The sequence below is a fragment of the Octodon degus genome, unplaced genomic scaffold (assembly GCF_000260255.1).
Source record: "Octodon degus isolate 3935 unplaced genomic scaffold, OctDeg1.0 scaffold00113, whole genome shotgun sequence".
NCBI lineage: Eukaryota > Metazoa > Chordata > Mammalia > Rodentia > Octodontidae > Octodon > Octodon degus.
In genome coordinates, this window is record NW_004524689.1 from 3,593,614 (window position 1) to 3,608,595 (window position 14,982).

Sequence of the window (14,982 nt, forward strand, 5' to 3'; positions counted from 1 at the left end):
GTGGCAAGTCTGTGGTCACTGGGCCCTGCCCTGTGCTCGTTCTCAGCCCCTCCTGGCAGGGCCAAGGGACCCAGAGTCGGTGCGGCCAGAGCCCACCCAGCAGCCCCTCTGACACGGAGGTGGGTGTGAAGGCCGCTCCCTGCCTCACTCAGTCTCCATGCAATCAGAAGCACTTGTGGGCTCTGCCGAGTCCTCCTCCAGGGGTGGGACTTCTCCGTCCCTTCTTCCCCTAGACTCCAGGGCTTCTTTCCCTGGCTGTCCCTTTCACCGTCAGCAAGCTAGGGTGGGCTTCTCTCCACGGTTCCTAAGACCTGCCTTCTCCTTGTGCCCAGGAGAACTGGGCACTTGCTCCCAGAGGAGGCTCTGCCCCATCCGGCCTCACCCACCCCGCCCCGGGCAGCCTCGGGGGAAAGCGGGGCAGACTGCTCTGCATCCTGCGTCATTAATAATGAATCTCCAGCGGCTGCCTGCGCCGCCGGCCACCTCCCTGCCTCGGCAGGAGCCCCGTGTCAGAGGCTCGGGAAGCAGGAGAAACAGCTGCTCCCCACTACCTCCAGCCAGGCACAGGCCCCAGGCCACCACCCAGGCTCTGCTCGGGCTCAGGGAGGGTGCAGAGGGGCCTCCTCCTCCTTCGCGGACAGCGGTTGCTCCTCAGCCGGGAGGCACTCACAGCCCTGCCCTGCCCAGCACTTTCAGAGGCCGCCGGGGTCTTGAGCCGCCAGCGCCGCAGCTGAGCGGGGACAGAGAAGGCCCAGCACAGAAGGACCATGGGAGGTGACCCCTGGCCCCCATCCTGGGCTCCTCCTGGATGAAGTCTTTCCTAGCTGCGTCTGGAAATCTGATGCCCTGCGCTGGGCGGGCAGCTGCATGGGCGTTTTCTCCATTGCCGTCTTCAGACACCCTTGCTCCTGAAAGGACGCCACTTCCTCACCTTCTGGGAGAAGGGGCCTCTGCCAGCCCAACATGCAGGTGTCCTTCGTGTGCTCAGAGCACAGCCTCAAGGCCCGGGGCCCTGAGGAGCGCCTGGGCCGGCCAGCAGCCAGCAGCCCCAGCCCGGGTGCCCGCGGCCGCTTCCGCACAGTGGCCATGGTGGCCCGGAGCCTGGGGCAGCTCTCCATGCAGAGCGTCCCGAGCACCAGCAACACCAGCGTGCAGCAGGCCGGGATGAAATATAGGTACGGGGGCTCTGGCTGTGCGGGGTGGGGTGCCAGGAAGCGGGCAGAGCTGTCGTGGCTGCTGGCACTGGGTCAGCCCCCCCGTGCATCTGGGAAGCCAAGCCTCAGGTCTCCACAGCTGTGGAGGAGGCCCTGCAAGTCGGCCCTCTTCCTTCCCCCTGCCTTTGTTTCCTTTTGGGGTGTCTTTGTTTACAGTAGCCAGGCCTCCCCCACATTAATCTCTGCATAGCTTGTTCTTCCCAGCAACCCCAGGCACTGGCCACGGGCCCCAGAAAGTGCCCCACGGGTGGTTTCGGTCTCTACAGAGGCCACAGGGACAATCACGAGTGTCGTGGTCGGGGCAGGCAGCTGAGCCATGCAGCAGAAGGACTGTCTCTCCCTGGCAGACCTGAGCTCCTCTGGCAAGGATTCCGGCTGGCACCCACGCTTTCCTGTGAGGTGCCCAGGCTGCCTTGTTGCTGTCCCCACTCCGGCCCCTATGACTTGGGGGAGTGCGTCAAGCACCCGGGGCAGGACCTGTGTCCCCAGACTGTGTCCGCATGTTGCCCACCTGGCCTTCTGTGTACCCCAGGGACAGAAGGAGGGGCTAAGCTCAGTGGGAAGGGGCCCTGGTAGAGTGAGGGCAGTGGGGGGAGTCTGCCCTCCTCGCCCCATGGGTGGTCCTGAGCCCCAGGTCCTTGGTGCCCAAGCAGATGCTCCAGGGACAAAGTGGCCTCTTCCACTTGAGGCTGCACACACTGCAGAGGAAGGGGGGATAGACCGTGGGATCCCAAAACAGTAGTGGCACAGACCATCCTGGTCGTATCAGAGAACAGACTGGGTTTGTGGCTGACATTGGTGCTGACTCTGGAAGCACAGAAGTGTCCCTGAGAGGGGAGCTGGGCAGCTCATGCCTCCCCAGAGCCATCCACATCCCTGAGCCTGACACCCCTTGCTTGACCACTGGGTTGCGCTGGGGTCCTGCGTCTGCACACAGCCCTGCTTTCTTTCCCTGGTCCTGGAAAGCTCGGTGGGAGTGAGTCCCTCGGCTGAAGGACTGATGTGGCCATGCCTGAGGCCCAGTGGGGACAGCCCAGAGTGGATTGCTCTATTCTAGAAGCTCTGGGTTTGTATCTTTTATCGAGTGGGGAGTCAACAATTGAATGTTTGTATACCTTTTAGTTCCAGTAGTTAGTACCTGCTGTGTCTTTTATGTCAATCCAAAGACCATCAAAGGGATTAATCCAAGACTGCACCGTAAGATGCTATACAAACAGAAAATGTGGCCTTAATGTGGTCTCCTTTTAAGGCTCCTTAAACAGCAGGTCTCCAAGAGCCGGGTGAACATGCTTACTTACATACATGTTTAGGTCCCTGTATGTGCGAGCACATGCGGGAGTCGGGGAGTGAAGGGTTTGCAGTCTGGGGACCTGGCTGCTGGACCCAGTCTTTTCCAGTGAGGTGCCAGTGGGGCCCCCATGCAGAAGGGGTGGTGGTAGAGCAAGGTAGCTTCATCCCCTGGAGGGGGAGGTGTTGGCTCTGAGCAGCCAAAACGAGAGTGGGAGTCCAAACCCAGCCTCTCTTTTCCAAGGGTGTCCCTTGCCCTCCAACAGCACCACAGCCAGGGTGCAGTGGAACTACAGCAAGCGGGGGTGACCCTGACCCTGACCGTAGCACCCACATCCCCTCCCAGGAAGCTTCAGGGGACTAAAGGTGGCCGCACTTGATCTCTCTCTCTCTCTCTCTCTCTCTCTCTCTCTCTCTCTCTCTAAAAAACTAAAAACTTTTTGAGACAGGGTTCCACCTTGGAGTTTAGGCTGGCCTCGAGCTCACTTTGTAGCTCAGGCTAGCTTTGAACTCGACATAATCCTCCTGCCTTAGCCTCTCCCGTGCTGGGATTACAGGTATGCGCCACAACACCTGAGCTGGGTCTCACACTCTTGCCAATGGTCCCGAGTGCCCAGAGTAGGCACAAGGCAGTGGAGGCATGGAGAGGACAAGCCCAAGAACACGAGAAGAGCTGGCATCCTGTGCCCAGGGCTGACCTGGGGCCTGGGCTCCCTGGCCCCAAATTATACCAGAATCATCCCAAAACAACCTGCGCTGCTGCGCAGAGGCCCAGGCCTCCTCAGGGAGCGTGGTGTCTGCAGCAGAGCAGACCTGAAAACACTTAGCGCCTCCCAGCACATGTGCAGTGGCCCTGCGCTTGCAGGAAACACCTGGCTCCTCACTCCTGTCCAGCCCATGGGGTGGCGGCACCTTCCCTCCCCAGGCACATTTTTGGCCTCCACATGGCTAACATGAGCAGCCATGAGCTCTGTTTAAAAAGATATGGAATTCTCCAGCACCTCCCCGCTCTGGCCCTTCCCACAGGGTTCAGGGGGCAGGACGTCCCACGGGTAGAGGGTGGGCACTAGTGTGTTACCATGACCCAGGTCCTGGCTCTGCGTCCTTGCTGGCCATGTCCCCAGGCCCTGGGGGAGACCCAGGTGCATTAATGAAAACCAGCGGTGTTTGGGCTTCTCAATGTTGATCGAGTGTCTTATCATTTTGAGCTTTTATTAGCAGAAAGAAACATGCAGAAAACAATTCCCATCCCCCGTCCAGCGTGGCCTGTCGCTGTGGTCTCCTCAGCACCCCCCTACCAAGTTGCCACACGGAAAAGCGCCCAGCCTGAGGTGCCCTGTCTCTTCCTGTGCCTTCTCCCAGGGCCTGGCAGCGGATGGCAGAACTAATCCCATCACTTCCGTGGGGAAGCCAGCGGAGAGGGGTGATGTGGCATCATGCGGTGCCCTAGTTTTGTTAGATGATTCCTGTGGGCAGTGGGAAGAGGCCACCCAGGAGCCAAGCCCCGGGCTCCCCAGCCAGGCACAGGGGACTCAAAGCACGTTCATTTCATGCCAACCTGGGAACCAATCAGATGTGGGAACAGTGGCAGCGCTTGCTGTTTGCCATGGGTCCCCAACTTGGGGAGCAGCAGGCGTCCACTCTTCAGCCCCAGACGCCAGTGGGCTCGGCCTCGGTCTCGGTAATGTCTTTGATGTCTGTCGTAAGCTTCTCCGTCCTCCCCAGCTCCCAGCATGTCCTAGCATTGTGGGACACATGGCTGATAAAAGGGAACTTTTCACTTGACAGGCTTAAAGCCCACCTTGGCACGCATCCCGGGCAGGAAGTCTCTCCCCACGGTCACTGGTGCAGGTGGCTTTACCGGCTGAGACCGCGGCTCCCTTTGGCGCCTCGCTCTGACCAGACCAGGCGTGCAGTGGGCGCAGGCTGTGTGGGGTTCATGTCTGGGCCTGTACACATTTCCCAAAGGGGCCTGTGAGCCCACAGCTGCGGGCTGTGGCCCGAGCCTGCGATCCTTCTGAGTGGCCAGCACATCTTCTCAGGGACAACCCCCATTTCCCGGCAGCACGCAGCGGTGACACAAGCTGCCCAGTGGGCCTGGCATTGCAGGACTTGTGACGGGTGGTGCCCTTCCCTCCCGTGTCACTGTGTGACGCTCGGTGCTGAGGGCTGTTGGATGAGGTCACTGGTGTATAGAAGTAACATTTCTCTCTCTCTCTCTCTCTCTCTCTCTCTCTCTCTCTCTCTCTCTCTCTCTCTCTCTCTCTCTCTCTCTCTCTCTCTCTCTCTCTGTTTTGCAATACCAGGGATTGAGCCAGAGTCTTCACCCTGAGCTACATCTCCAGCCCTTTTTTATTTATTATAAGCACTGTCTCGGTCACTGAAGTTACCCACATTGGGCCCAGACTTGTGATCCTCCTGCCGCCGCCTCCCAGGGTGCTGGGATCACAGGCGCGCACCTCCATAACCCGCTTCATTTCTGCTTCAACATGGTCATGAAAGTGATTTGTCCATGGTTTATTTCTCTCTTTTTGAGACAGGGCCTCACCTCGCTATGCAGTTCAGGCTGGTCTTAAACTCGCTTATATAGCCCAGGCTGGCCCCAAACTCACAGTGATCCCCCTGCCTCAGCCTCCCGAGTGCTGGGATGACAGACGTGCAACACGATGCCCAGCCATTGTTGGTTCTGCATGAGAAGGCCGGGCTGGCACCTGAGGGCACTGTGGGCTCCTGCCCGTGGACGCCAGACAGACCGACAGTCCCCAGCAGATGGCTGCCTCCAGAGCAGACTGAGCAGCACCCGGCAAGGGTGGGCACTGCCCGGCCGGCTGGGGATGAGAGCTGCAGCGGCCGTAGGCACCAAGGTCCTTCCCCGGTAGTCAGCCTCAGGGCGAAGCTGCGACAGGGCCTGGCCTGTGTTCTAAGAGAGAAAGGTGACCACTGAGTCACAAGCGTGACCCAACAGGATGAAGCAGAGCGCTTCTCTGAGGAGCAGCATCTCCGAGGGAGCTCCGTGCCCCGTGGAGGGCACGGGCAGGGCCGGCTGGAGGCGGCAAGCCCAGCTCTGGCTGCCAGGACTCAGGCTGCATTTATTTTCCAGGAACCTCGGCAAATCCGGCCTGCGCGTCTCCTGCCTGGGGCTTGGTGAGTGTGGGGACCCTCGTGCCAAGCAGGGGGACTTGGCAGGGCTGGCCGTGTCCCTCCTGGTGGGAGCAACACTGGAGCCCAGGACCAGAGGGCGTCTGTTGCTGTGGCAGCCAGGACACAGGCTTGGGGGAGGGGCCCGCGCTCGGCAGCCCAGCAGCTCCTGGCCTGGGGTGCCTGGGAGAGTCCTTTCCCAGCCTGTGGCCCTCTCTCCTCAGCCAGATGTGAGCGCCATCCTCAGCACCCACCACCTCCCCCATGCACACAGCGATGCCCCCCACCTGGCACCCCGTCCTTCCCCCTCCACAGAGAGTGGCCAAACCTGCTATCAGGGAGGTCACTGTGTCCCTGCCCACAATGGGGTGGGACAGTGTGACCCTGCATGGGACCAGAGCTGCATGAAGACAAGTGCATTTCTTCTTTCTCTCTTTTAGTACTGGGATAGAGGCCAACCCAGGTCCTTCCCTGGGACCTCCATCCCTAGACCTTTTTTTTTTTTTTTTTCCAGACTGTCTTGATAAATTGCTAAGTTCCCGAACTTGCCATCCTCCTGCCTCAGCCTCCCAGAGTGCTGGGATTATAGGCGAGCACCATTGGCCTTTCAAAGCCTGGTCTCTCTGTTTGGAGGGTTGCCCTTCAGGCCCGGAGACCCCACGTAGAGAAAGCACACTTGCCCCACAGCCCTGCGCTGCCTGGAGCCTGGGCCACCCCTGCCCCCAGGCCCTGCAGCCTGAGGCTTGAGCACCACGGGGCAGTGGTCTAACTCACGCTTTTGGGTTTGTCCTTCCAGGAACATGGGTGACCTTCGGAGGCCAGATCACCGACGAGGTGAGGCAGCGTTCCTCCACCCAAGCGCCCAGCAGGCTGCGGCCAGGCTACCTGTGTGAAGCAGGGAGCAGGTGCCTGTGGGCGCCACCATGGCGGCCTCCCTCATGCTGCCGAGGGTGCCAGCCCCAAAGGACAGCAAGAGGGCAAGGCGGGCAGGGGCCACCAGGCACCACACGCAGCGGCTGGGTGCTGGGCCTTCCACAAGTCCCGCAGCCCCAGGAGCTCAGGGTACCCACTGCCCCCCCATGGTTAGCAGGGTGCGTGGCTCCCCAGCCGCAGTGCAGAACACAGGTGACACAGGTGTGCATGTGAGTGCCGTGGTCCTGTCTCAGGCAGCAGCTTCTCTGCCACCCTGCGGGCTGCAGACTCAGGAGGGTGCCGTTCCCCAAGCTCCTCGCTATATGCTTTCATGACTCTCATTCATCGCGTGCATAGAAGTCAAATGTCAGCTGGAGTGTATCTACAATCGGGGGAGGGTGACACTAGGAAGGCCTGGCCTTGGGATGAGAGCATCTCAGCCCCCCAGGAGAGGGATGCACTCCCAGGTGGGGTGTACTTCTGGACAGTGGTGGGGGAGGACTGAGACTGTGCAGTCCTCAAAGAGCTCTGCTCCCTACAGTGGGAGGGTCACCTGCGCCCTGCTTCCTGTCGGAAGGGTTGCATTTAAAAATTACTCAGCGCCTTGATTGGAGACCTCCGTAGCTGTGCTGGCTTCGCTTTCAAAGGGAACGCTGTGCTCTCAGCAGGGTCTGAGAGCACACGGCTGTGTTTCTGCTCACCTTTAAGTCTGTGACTGTCCCTGGTCATGGGACTCTGCCAAGTTACTGACTGTGGGGTAGCTGGAGGTGAAGCTTGGCACTTCGGGGCTAAGGGCCTCTCCTGCACCCCCAGACTGGCTCCCAGCAGGGAGAGATCACAGCCACGGTGCTGGCGGCTCGTTCGGAGGAAGTCGGCCGGGCTCAGCCTCCGGGGGTGGTCACCAGGTAGTCGAAGGGCAAGTTCTGCAGACAGCGCTAGCCACACTCGGTGACTGCACACCGACAGCTGGGTGGCACCAGGGCACTGATGAATGCCAGCTCCCGCCAGCTGTGCCTCCCTCAGGGACGCGAATAAAGACATTGGAGGCCACGTCTAGGAGCCAGGCTGGGAGGACAGAGGATCTGACAGATGACACAGTCAGGTTCTGAGAGGCTGTGACTGCAACTGGTGTAGGAGCAAGATTTGTGTCAAGCCGTACAGTGTCAGCAGCAGACCCTCAGTGTGGGGTCCGAGGGCCCTGGCTGGCTGCCGTGCAGCCAGAGGCAGCCACAGTGTTCGTTCCGTAGGCGGCTGCTGCCTGGTCAGACAGCTTGCGGTGAATTTTCATTAAATACAGGAAACACGGAAGTTGCCACTTGAGCCATTCCCAAGGGTTTGGTTGGGTCTTGGTAGCACTGTCACCACCATTTCCAGAATTTTCCACAACTCCACACAGAATTCTGAGGCGAGGACCGCAGGCCCCGCCAACTCTGCTCCCCTCCTGTCCTCGGGCCTACAGCCCATAGTGGGCAAGAAGCGTCGGGCCCTCTCGAGTAGCTGGGATTGCAGGAGTTTGCTGCAGCCCCAGCTAGACTCTGCAGGGTTTTCTGTTTGGTGGTTTGGTTTTGGGTTTGGGTTTTTTTGGCCGTGCTGAGCGTTGAAACCAGGGGCTCTGTAGCACTCCTCTGAAAATTGCCCAGGCAGCCCTAGAACTTGAGATCCTCCTGCCTCAGCTTCCCAAGTACATAGTGACATTTTATCTCAAAAACTAAAAATAGGAAGAAATGATAGGGGAGCAGGGCCCTGGGCCACGTGAGCTGCAGCGGAGGCGGTGGCAAAGCAGCCTGGCCCTGTGGGCTTTTGGCCTCCAGCCCGGGCCAGCTCCATCTCCACAGCATCCAAAGTATTGTAGGCTCTGGACCCACGTTTGAGAACAGGAGGTTTTACTCCACCCCTAAACACCCTGCGGTCACCTGTTAGGGTCACACTAAGTCACTAAGTTGCCCGGGCTGGCACTGAACTAGAGATCCTCCTGCCTCAGCCTGACAGAGTGCTGGGGCGACAGCCTGCGCCTGCACACCTGGCCCCTGCAGGACTTGCTGCCAGGAGCCACCCCAGGCCCACATAACTCCGGTTTTATCATTTCAGATGGCAGAGCAGCTAATGACCTTGGCCTACGACAATGGCATCAACCTCTTCGACACCGCAGAAGTCTATGCAGCTGGCAAGTACGTGTCTTTTATCTCAAGAAAAGGTGGCCGTGGGGGGGACCCGAGCTCCGGTGCCTGCCGCCCTCCTTCCCAGTGTGCTTCCCTCTGGTTTCTTTCCTAAACTCAAAACAGCCTTGGGAGGAACTCTTACAGAGCCGGGGTCACAGAACATTTGGACACGGTCACTTGCTGAACTCCCTGTGTGCTCAGGCACCAAGGTGACCACGGCCCTTCTTACGCCAACGATATGCCGGGCCAAGCCATGAGGACGCTGTCACCCTGGGCTCTCTTGCAGCTGGTGACCTGCACTCAGCCCCACGCCTGACATTTTCCTGTCTTAACGATGCAATTAGGGCAGCATTAGCGGATGGAGTGGAGAGGGCGGGAGGGCGGGAGGGAGGGCGGGGCCTGCTGCTGCTGGAAGCCTCCGTCTTGGCAGTGAGCTTCCCTGCTCAGTTTCGCAAGAGCTCAGCCCTCTTCAGCCAGAGCCAGTGGCTTTGATTTTAAAGACTGGCTGTAATCAAATCATCCACTCCTCCTGCGTCACTCTGTGTTTCTAAAAGTCAGCTTTGTTTGTGAAATCTTTGCCTGGCTCGCTGTTCTCTGGCCCCTTCTGCTGGGGGCAGCCAAATTCCTGCCAGCAGGGTCCTGGCCCCTGTGCTCCGTAGCCGCTGGGCCACCACCTGCCTCACAGGGTCTGTTAGTAGCTGCTGCCTGCAATGGGGCCTGGTGCCAACCCAGGGCCTGGGCAGCTGACAGCCAGGACCCCGAAACTTCCCCCAGGGCCCCTCAGCAGCCCTCCTGTCTAAGCCACGGTCTCCTCCTGGCCCCTCCAAACTGCTTGCAGCTTCCTGTCCAAGTGCAGTGCTATCCAGACCAATAGATGGGCCAAGCCAAAGGCTTGGGGCCAGAGGGAAGCCCAGAGGCAGCCTGCTGAGCCCCTTCCTGGCCCTGCTCCTGCCTGGCACGTGCTGCCCACGAGGGCACGTGGAGAGCAGCTCCCTCCAGCTCCTTCCAGCTCCAGCTGGCCAGCCCCAATGCCCGGGCCCAGCGTGTTCCCTTTCTCAACAGCCCCACTCTGCTGTGCCACTGTCTCTACTCTAATTGGACTCCGGGGGCCAGTGTGCCAGGGCAAACATGCTGGGTGCCAGGCGGCCTCCAGTCCTCTCAGAGTCCCTTGCTGGAAGCTGAGGTCTCAGAAAGTAGCTTCCAATCCACAGCACCTACAATCCCCAGCCTTTCACTCCTCTCCTTGGCCGCTGGGGCTCGTCCTCCATCCTGCCCAGATTTGAGCCAGCTGTTTCTGCCCTCCCTGGGAAGCCAAGCACTGCGTCCTGGGCACAGGCTGGGAGGTGCTGCTCTGGCAGAGCAACCCCTCCTGCTGCCCCGGGTAGCCACACACGGTTCTTGCTTCCCATTCTGACACCCATCTGGGTGCCTCTCAGAGAGCTGCAGCTTTGCCCTGCGCCCCCAGACAGCTGCAGGCATCAGAGCTTGGGTCCCCGTGCTATGAGGCCCCCGTAGCTACTCCGTCATCTTCCTCCTCTCCTGATCCTTTGCCCGACAAATCAGGAACCGAGGAATGAAAGGAAGAGAGGCCCAGGGCTGAATGAATTTTCTGTGGTCCTGACCGTGAATGAGGAGCATTCAGAATGTATGCTAAACAGCTTGCAAATTAGAGCCCATTATTTCTGAGCGGATGACTCAGGCGCTTTTATAACTGGAATGTAGCACAGGGTATGGATCATTCTCCGTCTGTTGTTTTTGCTCAGAAACATTTTGCTACAAACAGAAAGTTCTTAAAAGTTAATCCAGCATTGCTGGAGCAGGGGAGGCTGGAGCAGCCCGCTTGTGACCCCAGATGGCTGGAGTTTGGCACAGCACGTGGGCGATGCTAAGCAGAGCCAACCGAGGCTGGCATAGCATCTCTGTTGCTCAAGAGCAAGAAACCAGGGGGTTGCGTGCCAGCACACACACACGTGTGCACACACATGCACAGCCTCTCCTGGAAACCCCTACAAGATGCGCCTGGTACACAGTTTACCTTTGAAAAACATATTTTCTGCAAACTGCACCCGTACAACAATGCCAGGCGTTTTCCTCCATGCATTTCCTGCAGCCTGGGAAAGGGGCTGCTGGCCTTGCTAGGGTGACAGTTCCTTCCTTCCCTACGGGAGCTGGAGCACAGGCCCACAGCTGCCCTTTGGGCCACCCTGGCAGGTCCCAGCCTCCTTGCCCTCTGGAATGCCAGCCTGGCCCTGCAGCTCCTGTTGGCGGCAGGCTGTCACGGTAGGCCTGGCTTTGGTCTGCCCGTTATGCAGGAGTGAAATCCTCATGTCTTGCTTGCCTTTGCAGGGCTGAAGTGGTCTTAGGAAACATCATTAAGAAGAAGGGATGGAGGTAATTATTCGCTTCTCCGTGCCGCCCATCCCCAGGGCTTGCACGTGCACACACAGGTGCACACACACACACACACACACTCACGGGGAAGGCTGGGGAGGCAGCCGGCACAGGGAAGTCAGGTGTGCTCTGGGTCCTGACTGGGGCAGCCGAGCCACCCGGGGTGGGTCTGGACTTGGCTCACAGGACATGGGGAGAATCAGCATTTGGGCTGTTCCTTCCTGATCACCAGCATAGCACCCCAGGAAGGCCGCGTCAGCCCCTCGAGCAGTCTCGTCAAGGCTTGAGTCCAGCCTTAAAGGCAGCCCCTGCTCCTCCCGGGGGAGGGAGGTTCACACCATGGTGGCTGCCCCAGCCTTTGCCCAGTCGCCAGGGGGTGCATTTCGAGAGGCCACACTCCTCAGTGGAGTGACTCGGTCCCCACCCTCCTTGGGGACTGGCACCGGAACTGACGAGCCTGGGAACCGAAGGGCAGGTGCTGAGGTCCTCCCCTGCAGTGTCCCCACCCTCCCTCCAGGCTTTGAGAAGCATCAGAAGCAGTTAAAGCTGGGTCACCCTCGACCCCTCCCCAACAACCACTCAGCCACTCTGTCCATGTAGGCCACGCAACCCAGCCCACAGGGGTCCTGACACCGCTCCTCCCACCCACTTGCTCTGACTGATCCCAGATAAATCCCTCCCACTCAGGAACTCAGGGCAGCTACCCAGATTAGCAGAAGCCGTGGCTGGGTCTTCAGTGGGCATGCAGGAGGTACATGTTAGACACCCTCCTGCCTCAGCAGCCCCTACAAGAACCTAGAGGGTCGAGGCAAACCCAAGGGTCACCTCCTCCCTGGGGAAGGGACCGCCAGCCCTGTGCTTTTCCCGCCCTAACCAAAGCCCCACAGTCCTGTGTTCCCAGCAGAGGAAGCAGCGGCGGGGCCCGGTTGCCCTGGGATCTCTGCTCATGGCGTCCCCACATCTGGCCCTGGACCCCCGACTCCAGTTCTTGGGTGGGAAAGGCACCATGCCAGGGCTGTTCGATGAGGGCCGTGCCCCCCTGCTTGGCGCAGGGCAGGCATCTGACAATGAAGAGATGTCCGCACAGTGGAGGCAGAGGGGAGCTGGGGGCAGGCCGCTAACTCTGCTTCTCTTCTGTCTCACAGGCGGTCCAGCCTTGTAATTACCACCAAGATCTTCTGGGGCGGAAAGTAGGTGCTGCCGCCGCACACAGAGGCGGGCCAGGGGAGACCGCGGGGGGGGGGGCTCCTTTCCGCTAAGAAAAGCAGCTTCAGCCAACTTTGCCCCAAGCTCGAACCTTGTTTAGTTATTTTTACTTTAGTGGGGTTTTGTTTTTTCCTTATTACAAAGGTAACATAAAAATTCTAAAAAACAGAAAACTGTGACCTCTGCACACCACCCAGACGCTCCGGGCCTCCCCGCCTCTGGCGTATGGCTCTACCACACAGGGGTGGCCTGCTTCTCACAAGAGGTGGGGCTCGGATTCATCCTTAAATTTCAGGAAACCCAAGCCAAACAGAAGGGTAACACTGAGAACCAAAGCCCCTGCCCCCACACCTGGTGACCGTGTCCAGGTTGCGTGGGAACAGTGTCACCCTCTGGCCTCCAGCTGCCACCTCTGGAGTGGAGCCAGGGCACGTGTCGCTTCTGCTGACCTCTGCTTTTTTTGCTTAAATGTTTCCCCGAATGGCCGGGAACATCATGCTTGCTGTTGGCCTGTTTTGCAGAGCGGAGACGGAGAGGGGCCTCTCAAGGAAGCACATCATAGAAGGTGAGGGAAAGGGGGTGGCCTCGGGCTCACGGCGGCCTCTGTGGAGAGAGACCAGGGAGACCTGGAACCCAGGGGACCCTCGTGGAATGACATGGGCAGGACACAGGCAGCCCAGGTCTTGGCCCCTAGCGCCATCTTCGTGCCTGTGGCTTTGATTGCCGCCAAGGTGCAGAAATACCTTCCGTGCATTAAAACTTACACACCGTGGCCTCAGTGCCCCGGAGGACCCAGAGGGCAGACGCGGTTCTCGCCTCTCCTGATCCACTGTGGATCACTAGGGGCCAGAGCCGCCCCAGAGGACACCCAGCCTGTGGTCCCCTCCGCCCCCTGGACAGCTAGACCCCCTCCCTTTGGGATGGATCCTACCCCCCTGGTGTGTCTTCACAACCTCACCTGCCACCTGAAGCTTCAGGAGGCAGGGCCTCCACTCTTCCATCTCCTGCATCCTGAGCCAGGACCAGAGAGGGCCCGGATGTGCTTGTGAGCACGCACGGGCAACTGTGACATCCCTCCGGTCCTCCCAGGTCTGAAGGCCTCGCTGGAGCGGCTGCAGTTGGAGTATGTGGATGTGGTGTTTGCCAACCGCCCAGACCCCAACACGCCCATGGAAGGTAGGTGCTCCCAGGAGAGGGTCTGCACCCCACTCCAACGGTGGCCAGCATGGGCACCCTGGCTGCAGGAGGTCCTGTCCCGTGGGCGGGGGAGGGACGGCCTTCCCTGGCACCTCCAGGCCAGGTCCCTGTGCGTGCCCAGCCCACACCCGGCTGCATTAGAACCTGGCAAATGCCCCCCTCCTCCATAGCTGGCACTGTGTAGAGACAAAGACAGCAAGACAAGAGGACAGGTGCAGCTGCTGCAACCCTTTCAATCTGGACCCCGGGCAGTTTTGGTTTCTTTGGCATTTGTTTATTTCCTCTCTCAACTCCTGTGCCCTCCTGTCTCCCTGAATGCCTGCTATGCCATCCTCTCATTTGTGCTTGCTGCTTCAGGGGCTTGGAAAATTAAGTTGCGTTTGAGAACATTATATATATATATATATATATATATATATATATATATATATATATATATCTCACAATCTATATATCATATATATATAGTCTTTTCTTTTTAGCAGAACGAACACTGCACATTGATTTGTGCCACCCGCCCCTGCCCTGTGTCACACCACGCCTCCCATGTTCCCACAGCTATAAACTCTGGTCTCTTTAAATCTTTCTTTTATCACCAGGGGACCCATTTAGTTCCTCCAAGTCCAGGACATTCATCATAGAAGGTACACAGTACCCTCAGCCGGCTATTGACTTCTGTGTCCGAGCTGCATTTTATGAGACAGTGTTTTTATTTACACGACTCTGTCCCGGATGACAAACTTCTCCATAAAATGCGTAAGGGCGGGGGGAGCCCTGTGAGACCATCTCGCGAGGGAAGAGCAAAGCCGTGTGGAGCCCTCGCCCGGCCACGCTGGCATCTCGCCCCGCTCCTGTGCATGCCTCCGCGCCTGCATGGCTGGGACCCGCAGTGCCCGGCCAGCCGGCCCTCTGCAGGGGCTGCAGCCCGCTCCTAGAAACCTGACCTTGGCCGTGCGGTGGGGAGGATGGGGAAGAGCAGCTCCCACAGGGCGACACCATCAAGGGCCCCTCGGGGGCTGCACTCACAAGCCCCGACCCCTTGCTTCTGCTTCCGGGGCTCTCAGCCCGCCCTGCCTCTGCCTCCGCCACACCCTGGCCCTCGTGAGCAGCCGCTCCGTGCCATCATGTCCCCTGGATGGGCGAGGCCACTACGCCCTCACCTTGGTCCCTGCACTCCCCATGAGTTCACCTCAAGGGCCAGGCCTGCGTCTCCGGGAAACGGCCGTGCTGCACGCCGGAAAGGCTCCCGCCTGCCACCTGGCTGTGCCACCTGACCCCGCCATGTGTTGTGTGTGATGCAGCACTGTGCCCTGGGTCTGGGCACCAGCTAGAAAAATGGTGCCCCTGGCCCTGCCCAGCAGCATTAAATATTGAGGCAAAGGGTGGCTGTCATTAAATGTCCCTGTTTCTAGAGCTGCTGGCATCATGCTTGGCCCGTGCCCTTGCTGTGGGCTCCCTTCCAACAGCCTCTGCCCAGA

General features: G+C 59.4%; 2 protein-coding genes across 9 annotated transcripts in view; one reads left to right on the top strand and one right to left on the bottom strand.

Annotated features, from left to right (window-relative positions):
- Nucleotides 1–4,720, bottom strand: part of LOC111812120 — a 6,051-nt gene extending 1,331 nt beyond the window's left edge. For 2 of the 4 annotated variants that reach the window (XR_002817706.1, XR_002817705.1), the window contains exons 1-2: nt 4,060–4,431; nt 2,330–2,419 (exon numbers count right to left, since the gene is read on the bottom strand). Coding sequence is in view for 1 of the 4 variants with exons in the window: in XM_023699387.1 (XP_023555155.1) it covers nt 667–908; nt 2,353–2,419; nt 4,060–4,239; nt 4,363–4,437; nt 4,515–4,556 (606 nt within the window). In the remaining 3 variants the exon portion in view is untranslated. Of the gene's footprint in view, nt 1–10; nt 909–2,329; nt 2,420–3,676; nt 3,948–4,059; nt 4,438–4,514 lie in introns of those variants that run through there. The other 2 variants (XM_023699387.1, XR_002817707.1) reach the window with 2 other exon arrangements.
- The window catches only part of Kcnab2 (potassium voltage-gated channel subfamily A regulatory beta subunit 2), a 72,028-nt gene that overhangs the window by 49,227 nt on the left and 7,819 nt on the right, over nt 1–14,982 (top strand). For 3 of the 5 annotated variants that reach the window (XM_004639619.2, XM_023699386.1, XM_004639620.2), the window contains 7 exons: nt 5,602–5,645; nt 6,436–6,473; nt 8,640–8,719; nt 11,057–11,101; nt 12,247–12,291; nt 12,829–12,872; nt 13,397–13,483. In XM_004639619.2, coding sequence (XP_004639676.1) covers nt 5,602–5,645; nt 6,436–6,473; nt 8,640–8,719; nt 11,057–11,101; nt 12,247–12,291; nt 12,829–12,872; nt 13,397–13,483 — 383 coding nt within the window. Of the gene's footprint in view, nt 1–947; nt 1,176–5,601; nt 5,646–6,435; nt 6,474–8,639; nt 8,720–11,056; nt 11,102–12,246; nt 12,292–12,828; nt 12,873–13,396; nt 13,484–14,103; nt 14,149–14,982 lie in introns of those variants that run through there. The other 2 variants (XM_004639616.2, XM_004639617.2) reach the window with 2 other exon arrangements.